This window comes from Sus scrofa, chromosome 10 (genome assembly GCF_054392235.1).
Source record: "Sus scrofa isolate SSC_HxYL_T2T_F1_AM1 chromosome 10, Sscrofa_HxYL_maternal_Yorkshire_Landrace_v2.0, whole genome shotgun sequence".
Lineage (NCBI taxonomy): Eukaryota > Metazoa > Chordata > Mammalia > Artiodactyla > Suidae > Sus > Sus scrofa.
In genome coordinates this window covers 11,473,560-11,489,002 of record NC_139392.1, presented here as the reverse complement: position 1 = coordinate 11,489,002, position 15,443 = coordinate 11,473,560, and the positions used below count along the sequence as shown (strand labels likewise).

At 37.5% G+C, this 15,443-nt stretch overlaps 1 protein-coding gene across 10 annotated transcripts in view; it reads right to left on the bottom strand.

Moving 5' to 3' along the window:
• LYPLAL1 (lysophospholipase like 1) overlaps positions 1-15,443 on the bottom strand; it is a 166,941-nt gene that overhangs the window by 139,374 nt on the left and 12,124 nt on the right. For all 10 annotated transcript variants that reach the window (XR_014817306.1, XR_014817309.1, XR_014817310.1 and 7 more), the window contains exon 3: positions 6,510-6,679. Coding sequence is in view for 5 of the 10 variants with exons in the window: in XM_021064303.2 (XP_020919962.1) it covers positions 6,510-6,679 (170 nt within the window). In the remaining 5 variants the exon portion in view is untranslated. The remainder of the gene's footprint in view (positions 1-6,509; positions 6,680-15,443) is intronic.

Below are 15,443 nucleotides of genomic sequence, written 5' to 3'. Positions count from 1 at the left end.
ATACATGCCCATTGTATAAAGTGTTCCCACCATGCAGACCAAAAAAAAAAAAAAAAAAGAAACTGGGTTATTCAAAATCTCACTACTCATACGATTTTGAGGTTTTAAAAAATTCATTTTAACACTTAAGCTCACTCTACACACACAATTTTATACCTTACTCTCTTTCTGTAATACTGATTTGAATGTCTTAAAACAGTTTTACAAAACTCTGGAATTATTTTTTATTCACCGAACATATATGACACATACCAAGTACCTTCTAAATGTGTATATATAGTATATAGTGGTTACAAAATACTCAATTGTATTAATGGACCACTATTCCCTTAACCCTTTTCCTCAGGATGGGTATTTAGAGCATCCATGTAAATTACTCAGACATAATTCCAGACATGCTTGATTCTCCCTGCTTCAAAAATCTGATAATATGCTCGTATTATCAAAATTCTTATAATCTGGTCATTATCGTTTGTCAGGTTCTATACATCCTAGATCAAAGTTAAACCTAAATTATGTCAGTTTTCTCTTAATAACAAATTATCACCACCTAGTGGCTGAAAAAGGAATCTCACTGTGGTGCAAAGTTTTTGACTATCGTCAGTGGATCTGGGTTCTAGTCTTAACTCTTATTTTTTAGCCAATAATCTCTTTGAATTTTGGTTTCTTCTTATCTGAAATGAGAATAATAATATCCTATTTTACCCACTACAAGGATCAATAAAGATACTGTAGATAATAATCTGTATAATTTACACAGTATAAAACTATATTTTTAATAATTTTCTCAGAAGACAGGATTTGAATCCAGGTTTCAACAAGAGCTGTGCTGCCAAACTCAGAAAGTAAATTAAAAGTCACTATTTGATCACCCCTGCTTCTCCTAGCTTTTATCATACCCTTTGTAGAATCTTGTGTGGTGTAAATATATAAAAATAAACTCTTATGTCTTAATATGCTTCAGGTACAGAGGGAAGGTTCACAAGCACCTCGAACGAACGTGTTTTTCTCATCCCCCATCTCCTGCACAGCAGACTCCGCCCAGCTCCGCCTGTCTAGCCAAAGGTTATTTTTCCCATGAAGAAAGAATATGTCTATTGAGGAAAACGACAAGGCAAAGACTTCGTTTTCATAGCGAACACTTGCAGGTGACCACAATGTCCTCAAGCGGAATCTTACTCAACCTCGTGTTCCCGAGTCTTGAAAAACTGTCCACGTTAGTCTTTGGCCATCCTGCCCTTCTCCTGGCCCCCACGCAGGCCAGCTTCCATAGGGGGGGTCACTGCAGTCCTCCTAATGCACATTCGATGGTGTCACTGTGCATACAGTTCAATAACCCCAGGAGCTGAAGCACACGCCAAACTTGTACATCTTGAGAGACGCAGACGTGGCCCTTGCTTTCTTTCGGGAATGTATTCCTGCTATTTACCCATCATATTCTCACTCCTCCTGTAAAGCTCAACTGGAAGTTCTCTCTTCCAAGAAGCGGCTCCTAGCTCCCACAACATTTGCTTGGTCTCTCCTCACTGCCCACACTGCACACTCTGTAACTACTTTTACAGTGATCCCTGGATTGTATCAGAACACTCTTTCGCGCTCTCCCTCATGAAACTGTAAAGCTTTTGGTAGTTTTGTGTGTGTGTGTGCTCTACCATTTAAAATTATTACCAACGATCCGGAGATTAAATGTATTATGAAAAGTCCCCGTTTTCGACCCAAGCTGGGAAGACTACGTAGGATGGGTGGGATATCATATACTATAAAAACATTATTTTCAAAACTGAGTTTAATATAATTAAATGCCACTAAGCAAAATAGACCACAGAATTTTTTTTTTTTTGTCCTTTTTTTTGGGCCACACCCACAGCATGTGGAGGTTCCCAGGCTAGGGGTCAAATTGGAGCTGCAGCCACCAGGCTACACCACAGCCACAGCAATGACAGATCCAAGCCGCATCTGCGATCTACACCACAGCTCACGGCAAGGCTAGATCGTGAACCCGCTAAGTGAGGCCAGGGATTGAACTTGCAACCTTATGGTTCCTAGTCGGATTCGTTGCCACTGCACCATGGCGGGAACTCCAAGAATAGCTTTGTTTACAAAGTTATATTGGTTGCAACTACAATCTCAGAGACAAGGGTTCCATGAGAACATAATGTGACATTAAATCTGAAATTTTATCACATGTTAAACAAAATCAATAAGGATAACAATTTTGTACTATCATCTCTGTGTGTTTTCCTTTTTAATCTTCTAAGTTTTCTAGTCTTTCCTCTTATAATTCATTAAAAAAATAACCTAACCTCACTATATTGTTTGTATTTAGCATCTTAAGTGAACTGTTCTTTTAATAAAAATCGTTCAGCCTCTCAAATGGATTTTTCTTTGACTTCTCACTGAATCTTTCCTTCATTGTTACAAATAACATCTGAATCTCATCTGACTTAAAAGGTACTATAATAGACACTTTACAAAAGAATAAAACCAGTAGAAAAATACGTAGAGTATTTAACAACAGCAAGAAAAGCTTTTCAACACAATATGCCAGGCCCATTTCTAAGTATTTCACATGAATTGACCAATTGAATTATCACACCTCCATAAGATAAGTACTATTTATTATCTTCTAAGCAGAGAGGTTAAGGAGACTCATATAACTATGGAACAGGGAATCTAAGAGTAGAAACTGACACAAAACAGTGCCTCTAGGAGCAGAAACCTTCAGTTTGAGCTGGAGCCCAGGTTCTTAACGTTCACTATGCTGCCATCGGCTGCATTAGTGAATCTGCAATTATGACAGTCATAACTCAGGAAATGCAGGTACAAATATTCAAATACAGTAACAATACTGCTTGCTTCATGTGCCACATTTACAAATACATGAGAAGTTTATTAGATAAGTAAGACAAAAAAAAAAGTAACAATTGCATGAGAAAATCCCTATAAGACTAGAATGCTATTTCCTCTGTGCATCCATAGCTAACCTACGAAAAGCATCTAGCAACAAAAACGGAGGTGGGATAAGCAAAGATTTTCCATAATAAAAGAAGGTCAAGAATCACAGGTTTGGTGTACATGTTTAACGCTGCAGAACTGTTGCTGAAGAGTCATCTTCACTTATTGGTTAAATAATAATAATACAGGTAACAAGGAGGAGCAACCTTGGAGCTGCACTTTTATGGTCTCTTTCACATCACAAGCTAGGAAAGAGGCTTTACAGAAGTTAATAAGCTCTTCTCACAAATTCTAGAAAAATACTTTTTCTTTCCCAATTTTTTATATTCATGTAAGAGCATACAAATACCCTATGATGTAGGGTAAATTTCGAATTTTAAAATAGTTTATAACCGTTCCATAAAGAAACTTCATTGTAAGTTCAATGGCGCTTTGATAAAATACTGACCACATTGCTGATTGCTTTATAAATAAGATCATCTATTTAACAAGGTTCTCTTGGTATGTCAGAAAAGAATTAAAACCGTCCATGATATGGGAGAAGGAAACTAAATTCCAGAGGAATCACATAATACTTGAAAAATCATATTATAGAAAAGTCAACAGAAAATCTATTTGAATATTTATTCAAGTTCAAATGAAATACTTTCTTAATCTGAGAAATTATTTGGAAAAAAAATAGACAACTAAAAATAGCTTTTCTTGTGTCAAAACCTAACAAAAGGAAAATAAATTCAGTGCAAGTTAATTACCACTTTTGTTTATTTTTAGCAAAGGTTTTTCAAGACAACACTATTCAGGGAGATCCATAATAAGACAGACATTCTAATATAGGGGGTAGACATACCAATTAGCAGTTTTTCTATAAAAGGCATTTGATAATTAAGAGTTTTACAAATATTCAATTAAATGGAAGAATCATGGGCTTCGAAGTGAAGCAAACCTAGATTCAAAATTCTTATCGGCTCTCTGACCTTAGAACAATCCACAGCCTCTTTTCAAAGATGAATACAACGGCAGATGAGGAACAGGGCAAGGAGCAGAGATGAGAGAAGAAGGAAGCAGATAAGCGGCTACAGTTCAACAGGATACATTCTTGATGTCTTTATTCTTTGTCTTTCCAGGCACGTTAAAAGTACTAATCTGTATATTTTCTACTTTTTAATGTATGAAGCTTTTATAGTTTTATTTTAAAGCAATTTCTTACATTAATCTTCAGCATCTCATTGCCCTATAATCATAAATTCAGTAACTGGTGTTCCTACGCCTGACTTCGTATCTCTTCACTTACCCCTTCTGCCAGGTTCATTTTCCTAAAGCACATTTCCAATTAACTCTATGATTCAAAGACTCTCTTTTATCATCTCTCCCCAATTACCTATAGAATAAAGGAAAAAGGGGAACCAGAAAGAATTTACTGAGAGTGTAAAATGAGCCAAACAGCGTATATAGAGAGTTTCCCAGCAAAACAGACATTGTATTATTATCCCCACTTTACAGAGACGGTAGCAGAAATTTAGTGTGGGTAAATTAGGAAAGGAACCAGCCAGGCAGTGGTGGACCTTAGATGTGACGTAGCTTTATCACTATACCATTCTGCATTTCAGGCCATCAGTCTAGCCATCAGCATCAGGAGGTAGCTTCCATCATATAACAGACTTGCTGCTAAAGCCATCCAGACAAAAACAACTAGCACTACTTTTTCTACTTCTCCTTGCCATTCATTTCATTCTCCACATCTAGTCCTCTGCCACAGTTACAATTTTATTTATTTGCACACTTCAACATTTCAAATGTCTCTGACACTTTCTTCTATCAAAGGCTTCTCCAATAGCCCAAACAGTTATGGCCGCTTCTTCACCTCAATTCCTGAGGTTCTCAATTACGTAAACTATTAATTTACTGGTCAGGTCATGCCATTCACTGCACATGTTCTGCTAGTGCTAGGCGCTGTGAGGGATGGGCCCTGAGAAATACAAGTCAATCTGCGTGACCATTCCCTGTGAGGAGCTGTTGGTGACACTGCTTCTAGGGCCCTCATCAAGGCCAGCTGACGTCACAGGTACCATTCGAAGAACCTCGCAGCTCTCCTGGGTTGGAAGCCATGGTGGCACATCTGTGAGTCCCTTCAAGAAACTCACTTATTGCCTGACACACAGGAGAAATGTAGCAAACATTCGCTAAATGACAAAAGGACGACTCTGGCATACAGTCACACATTTTGAACTCTACCTTGGAACTCGCATAACCCGCTAGACTGAGTAGGGTGCCCTTGGCTATGCTCCTTCCGGTACCCCCATCATGTAGTCTATGTCCCTTTCTTACTCCGGCTCCAGGGTGAAATACAGAGTTAAACACGGATGAGGAAACAGAGGCCCACGAAGGTGATGAGATCAGGCTGGAAGGCGCACAGTTTTTGAGTAAGAAAGTCCATGTAGAAGCAGGACAGAAAAGAATGGATTCTGTCCATCAGGTCATGTTGCTTCTCAACTCGATGACTAGCTCAGTACCTCAATAAACACAAAACGTTATTCATCTGCCCCAGTCCTGTCAACACAGGATGTCAGTGTGGATTATAATGTTATCTTAAAACGTGACGGAGATATCGGATTTGCTTTATAATTTCATCATTAAATACAACTCATTATCAGTTAAATAGTTATTTGGAAGTAATTATTATTATTATTATTATTTTTTGTCTTTTTGCCATTTCTTGAGCTGCTCCCGCGGCATATGGAGGTTCCCAGGCGAGGGGTCAAATCAGAGCTGTAGCCACCGGCCTACACCAGAGCCACAGCAACGCCGGATCCTTAACCCACTGAGCAAGGGCAGGGATTGAACCCGTAACCTCATGGTTCCTAGTTGGATTCGTTAACCACTGCGCCACGACGGGAACTCCTGGAAATAATTCTTTAACAAAAATCCATCCTGTATCATTCACATTCTATAGAGCCCATCTTATTTTTGTATGAATTACAGACATGGAGATTTTCATAGTTTATGTATTTAATGATTACAGAAAAAGAAAAGGGTATAAGCAGACTTCAGCTTACATAAAGGCATGCTCTAAGCCCTTGGGAAGAGAGATTGCGAAAGACCTTTTTGACAAAAGTTTATAAATACCTATTTCTATGATATTAACTCTGAAGAGATCACTTTTCATGAATTTTATGTTATATTTTGGCTATGTACTCTAACTTATCTTAATTATGGTAATAACAATTTAAACATATTCTTAAAAATTAAGCTAAAATGTTTTAAAAATTGGAATGAGTAATTTCTTAACTGAAAATTAAACTAGAAAGAAAAATTTAACCACCATGGATATCTTAAAGTATGTTATTATTAAAAAGAAAATCATTTAAAGTTTCATGAGCAGTTGCTTATAATGCTACTATCCTTAAAACCCTTAATATGCAAAGTTTATCTGAAACTATGCATGGGTAGAATGATATACAAAGTGCTTCTAAATAATGTTCCAAGTAAAATTCCATGTACAGAATTAAACAAAAGTGAAAAAATACATTTAAACTGCCAACATAGAAAGATCTTACCTATTAATATCCTGTTCTTCCTGATGCCACTTTTGACTTCATCATTAATCAAATCCGTAAGCACCTGACATGTTACATCAATAGATTCAAGGTGTTCGGGGCAGTCATTAGATATTTTAAATCTGTCAAACCATACATTGGAGATTCCACCTTTCAAAGGAGTATATGGCCTGTTCAAAAACAAAAAAGATAAAGAATTAAATAGATGTTTCAATTTCTAAAACAATAGTTTTAAATCATTGTAATTCTTCCAATTTTTAAAAGTTGAAGAATTCATATGAAATATATTCCGCTAACTCTTCTATACTTACACTGGCCCCATTAATATTTACTTATGCCAGTTCATCGTCTTTATTCTTTCAATCTTGTAAATGTCATAAATTCTCCAAAAAAAAATCCCCATAAAAGGGTTAACTATATATTGTGTGTGTGCATTATATTTTTTGCTGAGCTTATTTATTTATTTTTTTTGGCCACACCCACAGCATGTGCAAGTGCCCAGGTCAGGGATCAAACACAAGCCATAGCAGCAACCTGGCCGCTGCAGTGACAACTCTGGATCCTTAACCCACTGAGCCACAAGAGAACTCCTCCATTCAATCTGAATGATTAATCAAGTCTACTATTTTTAAATAATTTCTCCCAAATGAATAATGTTTGTCTATGCAAAAAGTCAATCCCTCAGGAGTAGAAAAAATGATTTACCAAAATGCTTTTAAAAGGTGGGTAGTTTGTGGTACAAAAGAATGAAGGCTTGGTTAGTAATTTGAAGCTTTTCTTGATCACATCCAGGTAGAGTAGCCTTAGAATAGGGGTCTTCGGGTGTTTTTTTTTTTTAATCAAGAGTTGGAACTATGTTATTTTTAAATCTTTTAAACCATAATGGGAGAGTTTAATGGGATACAAACGCTCTTTGGAAGTGCTTATCACACAGGCAGTCCCACTGCTGGCAGCATCTGGGTCTCACACTGGCTCCCTGTTTTGGACTTACACAACATTTTTCTGTGATAAGATGCTCTGAACTGGGTGTCCTGTTGGACAAGATTGATCTTATAAGATGCTTTACATTTAGGTATGAAGTGGGATCATTACAGCATTAGTGAACACGGCTCTCGATGCTCTATTAGTTTAAGTACATACATGTGCACGTGTGTGTGTGTGTGTGTGTATGTGTGTGTGTGTGTGTGTGTATCCTGAGGTGTTCCAAATATGCTGTTGTAATCAATTCCAACGGGGTTAAGGTCCTGGTTCAAGTCCTAGGTGGGCAAAGGTAAACAGAGCGAATGGGAACACTGAACGTTTCCTGTGGCAAACACGGACAAGTCCATGGGGACACATAAGCCACACAAGGAAAGCAATGGTTTTCCAAAGGAGAGGTCAGTAAGGGATGTAGCTTTTTTTTTTCCACTTTGCAAATCTTGCTTTGTCCTATGTGAAAGTGAAAAACAGGTTTTATGTTATAGGTAACAAAGCTGCTAAAAACAGAGTCTCAAGAGTACCCACTATTATGAAAGAAATCTCAACCAGTGGTGACCACAGATGCAGCGTTTCTCGGAGACCAATATCTTCACTACTCCGTCCATCTCAAGTCTAGCTCTATATTCTCAGCCTCCGGAGTCAGTGACATAAAAGCACAAAATGTACAGCCAGAACAAAAAACCAGAGGGCTGGAAGACACCACTTGAGATCTGAATGTGCTTCCCTGCATACTATTTCGTGAAAAAAACAAGTGGAGGCCCAGCAAACCCAAGGACTGGAAGTACTCAGTTCTCACCCTCTCACCCACGGTGCCAAAAGGACTCAGCAGTCTGTGCAGACCCGACCTTGGGAAATATCCGTTCGTTAGGACTGATGGGTGGGGCCGAAGGAACAGGGGATTACACAGCGTTGCTCGGCACTGGTCATTACAATTCAAAATAAATGGATATCCATGTGAAGAGCCTCAAAGTTAAGAGAAACGGAAAGAAAGCTGGCAACAGGAATTTTCTCCAACTCCGATTTAACAAGAACTCATCTACAGGGAATCTTTCATTTCCTAAAATATAATCATGTTATCAACATTACTTTGCAACATATTTTCTAAAATTCGAATGCATATTGTGAATATCTCTATAAATCAGTATGTAAAAACGGTAGCATTTTCTCCCAGTTTATGCACGTAACATGAAGTCTTGGCTAGTGTGTGTGAGTGTGTGCATGTGTGTGTGTGTGTTGATGTTTCTCATACAAGTTCTGCTTATTTTTTTGGCTCACCTCTCCCTCCGCTCCTTGCTCACTCCCTCACACACCGTGCCCTTCACACTACTACGGACGTTAATGATCTGGAATACATCCTGAGGTGTTTTTCTGGCACCTGCATTAAAACATGTTTCTTCGCATTATATTTTAGAGCACCATTTGCTTTTCAAAAACAAAATAACCCTCTTTGGTTTTCTTCTGTGCATCACGCTTTTCTCCTCTAACATACTTCATGGAAATCCTTTCATTTGATAGAGTTCTTACCCCTCTTTTTAAAGAGCTATCTGATACCTTACAATAAAGATGCCCCACACTTTAATCCGCCATTCATCTGATAATGGGCATTTACCTGGTACCCAGGTTTTGGGCCACTAAGTACAATTCTGCATTAAATACATGTGCATACTTATTCTTAAGTGCTGGGCCTTTTATTCCTAAGGAACAGAGTCTGAGAAATGGGACTACTGGATTAAATACTTTTTATCTTCATGACTATTTCAGAGGTGCTTCCACAGAGGCTATAAAAAAATTCAGCTTTCTACAAGAAAGGTACGAGAACATCCCTTTGCCAATGGCTCTAATGCTCGGTACTACCGTATTTTAAAAGAGCACCACTTAAGGGCATCAACTATAGCTTTAAAAGCAACTGTATCGAGGTGTAATTTACATATGTGAATGTACAATTTGAAATATATATAGTTCAAAGACTTCTGACAATGGCCCTCCAGAGCATGCCTCCACAGGGATCTTCTGAATGAAAACCTATAATACACAACACTCATGCAAACACCTGAATTAGACTGATACTCTTCCGACTTCTTTCCTACTTCCCTTTTCATTTTATTCGATTTCTCTCAGTGTTTTCTTGTCTGTCTACGCACTTAGGCTAAAACATGAATCATCCTGGGAACTCAGTCATTAACAGAAAATGACCCTCAACGTTTTGCCCTTGACCGTGCCATGCTTTAGAGATAGATGTGCATTGAACCTAAGTTTTACTAATATAGTAGCTTTTTGTTTTCTCAATTTTCTAAGACAAAATTAAAATTCTGTTCAAAGGAGGTCGCTGGGAAAATGTGATGGGACAAAGAATAATTCAATATTTTTTTTTGTTAAGGAAACATAATCAAGAATGCATAATTCTCCTAAGATGTTAGAATAACCTTTCGATGAAGCATAAAAGTAAGACTGTCTTTTTAAAGGGGCCAAACAAATGGGCACACATGTTATACTCATTCACCGTCTTCCTCACATCAATCACTATATTAACTGGTGTAAAACAGCTCAGACGTTGCCACAATAAACAAATATGTTTGGCAGAGAACAGCTGTGTGGCTCCTCAATCAATCAATGGATCAATCAATCAAACCATGACACACTGGTAAAAGAGTAAGCTGGAATAAACGTCCAAGGTTTAAAAAAAGAAAAAGAGTTGACACTCAGCTTGACACTGAGTTTTGTTCCCGAAAAATCCTAAAATCAAAAGGTCACGCAGAACGTTTCAGACAGCATCCCCTGGCCCCAGGCTCCCTCTCTGTCCTCATCACACACACACACACACACACACACACACACACACACACACACACACCCAGCATTCACAGGGTTCTAGTCACGCAACGCTCCCTGTTCTTTAGGACAACTGCACTCTTGATCCAGGGACTTGGCACCCGACTCTCCCTCTACCTGGAATGCTCCCGCACAGGGATACCCCCAGGGCCAAGCACAAATAAGCTGAAGGATGAATATCAATGATCATTTGGGATTGGGAATGATGTTTTTGTCAGATAAAAGAACACAACACCGAAAATTACTGTATTTTGCTCTGAATATCTTTTGCCTTTCTTGTAAAATGCATTCTGTGATTTCCAGAAAAAGGTCATATTTTTCTTTTACTGATTTTTTTAAAAGAACATGTTTCTAAGGAAACAAGACTAAGAGCTATTTCAATGTATTATCTAAAATGTTTACTAAAGAAGTAAACTATTTCTTCAAACAGTATTTTTTAGGAGGGTTCCTTGCCAGCGAGGTGTATCTGTGGCACAGATGGACTGTTAACAGGAGAAAGATCTCCTGATATCATGTTTCAGATATGAATCCCAAGCAATGGAGTACAGAGAAACCCCTCATTACTAATGTAAATCAAAAGTGTCTAACACTGTTTCAGAATATATGTTCAATAAAAAATATAAACATGCCCTTCATGCAGAAAAATTGGGTATTAAAAAGTGGAGGCAGGAGTTCCTGTCATGGCTCAATGGTTAACAAATCTGACTGGGAACCATGAGGTTTCGGGTTCGATCCCTGGACTTGCTCAGTGGGTTAAGGATCCAGTGTTGCCATGAGCTGTGGTGTAGGTCACAGACGCAGCTCGGATCCTGCATTGCTGTGTCTGTGGTGTAAGCCGGCGGCTGCAGCTCTGATTTGACCCCTAGCCTGAGAACCTCCATATGCTGCCAGTGCGGCCCTAGAAAAAAAGACAAAAAAGACAAAAAAAGTGGAGACACTAGCAACTGACTCTTACGACTTTTAGAATGTTTCAAAACACCAAGGAGATATATCATCATATAAATTATTAACAGCTTGTTAAAAAATTATTATTATCATTAAAAGGGAAAGTCTATTAGTAAACCCAAACCGAGAAAACCTCTAATTACAAATACAGCTAAAGCACGTCACAAAATAAAAATCTTTACTGAGAACTTCAATTAAATATAGTCTAAATTACATAATAAAAAAATGAAGCAATATTTTCCATTTAAATCAATACAGCAACTAATTGCTGACTTTTACTTAATATGCCCCTAACTCAGCTGATTAAAAACATTTATTAAATAGGGCTGAGAAAAGGAATCCTTTATAGACGAAATGGCAATTCAGAATTTAATCAAAATATACTGATATGCTGTAATAGGCCACAACTGGGTAAATATAATGCACTATTGTTCTCTCCGTAAGTTCTTTAAAATGGCTATGACTGTGGAAAGCAAAAATATAACTTGGTCTGATAAGGGTTTTAATGTATGTTAATAAAACACATATGACAAGTATAAAGTGGGGAGGATAAAGGAAACTGTATGGTTGTAAGGCTTCTACATTTTGTGTAAAGTGGCAAAAAACTAAATAGGTGAGAGGTGGGATGTATCTTAAACTCCCTAGAGCATTCAGGAAAAATGAATAAATAAAGAGTATTAATTTTCTTAAATTAAAAAAAAAGATGGGAAAGGGAAAAAGTGAAACAAAAAGCAATAAATTCAAACATATCAATAGTTACATTAAATGCAAATGGTCTAAACAAATCACTTAAAAGACAGAAACTGTCAGACTGGTGAAAGGAAAAACAAAGCCTAAATAATGCTGTCTACAAGAAGCCACCTAAAAAATGATACAGCTGTTAAAAGTAAAAAGATGAAAAAAGAAGATATGCTATATAAACAGTAAACATATAAAAATGGTTAAAAATAATATCGACTATATTATTATTATAGAAAGTACACTTCAAGGAATTACCAGAGATAAACATGAACCTTTGAGAAAAAGGAGCCATTAGTGAGGAAGACAATAATCCTACACGAGAATGTACCTAGTACAGCTTAAAAAACATGAAGAGAAAACTGACAGAAGAGCTAAAGGGAGAAGTGGACCCATCTACGATTATATTTGGAGATAATAATACCTATTCTCCAGTAACCAATAGAAGGCTTAGAATCACTAAGAAAGTACAAAAATTGAGTACCACCTTGAGCTCCGGACATTTACAGAACTCTATACCCAAAGCGCACAGAGTAACAGTCACCAAGAGAGGCCACGCCCAAGACCAATAATACTGCTACCAGTGAGCATCAAACGACTGAAATTGTACAGAATACCGGCAGCAGAAGAATGAAATCAGAAATCAAAAGCACTAAGAGATCTAGAAGAGCCCCAAATATTGGAAAATTAATAGCATTTTCCTAAACAACTTATGGGTTAAAGAAGCTCACATTTATGGCCAGAACAGTGTCTTTCATCCCATATGCTCTTGTTACAGTGTGACTCTGCCACTTACATCAAGAGGTAGAGTCCAAGTCTCTCCCTTGGAATCTGAGAGGTCTTTTGAATAGAGAAGAGACAGCACTATGTAATGTCTAAGACTAGGTCTTAAAAGGCTATCCAGCTTCCTTCTGGTTCTCCTTAGGGCATCTGCTCTTGCACTCAGCCTCCATGCTGCCAGGAAGCCCAAGACATCCAATAGTGGTAACTCATGGAGGTGTCTTAGTAACAAGACCAAAGGAAGGTCTGTCTCAGCTGTGGTATCCAGTACTGAGTGCCAGATAGGAGTCCAGTCCCTAGCAGTCAAGTCACCAGTCATCCCCAGCCGTCAAGTTTTCTCAGCAGAGGCCCCAGTGATCACAGAACAGAATCAAAACATTAGCACTGAGCCCTTTCTAAATTTCTAACCTACAGATCTGTCACCATAATAAAACTCGTGTTTGGAGTGATTTGTCACCCAAGAATAACAATGGGAACATAAGAGAGATTAGAAAATATTTCTATATAAATAATACTAAAAATACAAAAGAGAAAATTAGTAGGAATTGGCTAAGGCAGTAATTAGTGAGAATTTTGGAGGTTCAATGTAAATTGGAAGAAGGAAATAATACATATACGAGTAAATACAAATGCCACAGAAAACAAACGAGGCAGCAAAATAACACAGCCAAAGCTGGTTCTATGTAAAGATTAATAAAATTTAAAAAAAAATTAAAAAAATTAAAAAAATAAAATTAATACCCCCTTGGCAAGACAGAGCCAGGGAAAAAACAGAAAAAAAGATATACACTATTAATATCAGTAATGAACTAAAAGATACCAACACAAATCCTAAAGGCATTAAAAGGGAATATCACAAACAACTTTATGTCAATAAATTTGGTAAATAGATAAAAGTTACAAATTCCATGAGAAATACAAATGATCACAACTGATAACAAAAAGAAACAAAATCTGAATACACTCATTACAGGGAAGAAATCAAATTTATTATCAAAACTTTCACAGAAGAAAACTTTCAGATAATTTCAGTAGTGAATTTTATGAACATTGAAGGAAGAAATAACACCAAAGCAGATAATTAGAGAAGGTAACATTTCGTAACACATTTTAAGAGACAGTATGGACAACAAAACTTTATAAAGACATTAAAGAAATCTACAGATCAATATCGCTCATGAACACAGATGTAAAATTTCTCAACGAAAGACTACAAACCAAATTCAGCCACATATAAAAAGGATAATGCATTATGATCGAGTGGGGTTTATGCCAGGAATGAAAGGTTGGTTTGATATTTGAAAAGTCCACCAAGGTAACAATTCACCATGTTAACAAAATGAAAGATAAAAACCATCTGTGATTATTTCAAAAAATACAGAAAAAGCATGTAACCAATTCATAAAGAAAACTCCGAGCTAATTAGGCAGACACAATTTCCTTAATAAAAGGCAAATAAAAAAAAAACCTATAACATTATACTTAATGGTGAATACTGAACACTTCCCTTCCAATAGTACACAGGAAAGCATTCCTGGGTTCTGGTAGACACTTTATAAGAAGTGTTCAAACACACACAATAAGGCCAGACAATAAAATAAAGGGAAGACTGGGAAGGAGAAAAAAAACCACTGCTTTTGTACATAGCTAATGTGATTGGGTACAAAAACCAAGGAATCTACTAAGTAACTACTAGGAATAAGTGAATTTTGGAGGACAGCAAGGTATAAAAACAAGATACAACTATGAATTGTGCTTGAATGTACTTGTAACAATAAAATTAGAAAATTAAAAAAAAAATTCCACTCACACCATGAAAAGACAGAAACTATTTGTGAATAATGTAGTAAAAGACCTCTATACTGAAAACTCTCAATCACTGCTGAGAGAGTAAGTAAAAATCTAAATAAATGGTGACACACCATGTGTAGGGACTGGAAGACATCGATTTTCTTCCCTCCTCTCCCCTCCCTTTTCTTTTCTTTCTTTTTTAATGCTGCTCCAGGGGCATATGGAAGTTCCCCCGCCAGAAATTGAATCTGAGCCACGAGATCCTTTTTTTTAACCCACTGTGCGGGGCTGGGGATCCAACCCGCGCACCTCTGGGCAGTGACCCAAGCCACTGGAGCTAGATTTTTAACCCACCCTGCCACAGGAAGAACTCCCAAAGACCTTAATTTTCTGTAAATGGAACTGCTATCGATTACAGGCAATTCTTTTTTTTTTTTTTTTTTTTTTGTCTTTTTTTTTTTGTTGTTGTTGTTGCTATCTCTTGGGCCGCTTCCTCGGCATATGGAGGTTCCCAGGCTAGGGGTTGAATCGGAGCTGTAGCCACCGGCCTACGCCAGAGCCACAGCAACGCAGGATCCGAGCCGCGTCTGCAACCTACACCACAGCTCACGGCAACGCCGGATCATTAACCCACTGAGCAAGGGCAGGGACCGAACCCGCAACCTCATGGTTCCTAGTCGGATTCGTTAACCACTGCGCCACGACGGGAACTCCGGATTACAGGCAATTCTAATCAAAATCCAAACAGGTGTGTTTTACAAAACTGAGAAGTGGATTCTAAAATTTACACACAGATGGAAAAAACCTAGAGTGAAAAATGTTGAAAAAGAAATGATACCACTCAATTTTAAAATTCCCTACAAAGCTACATGC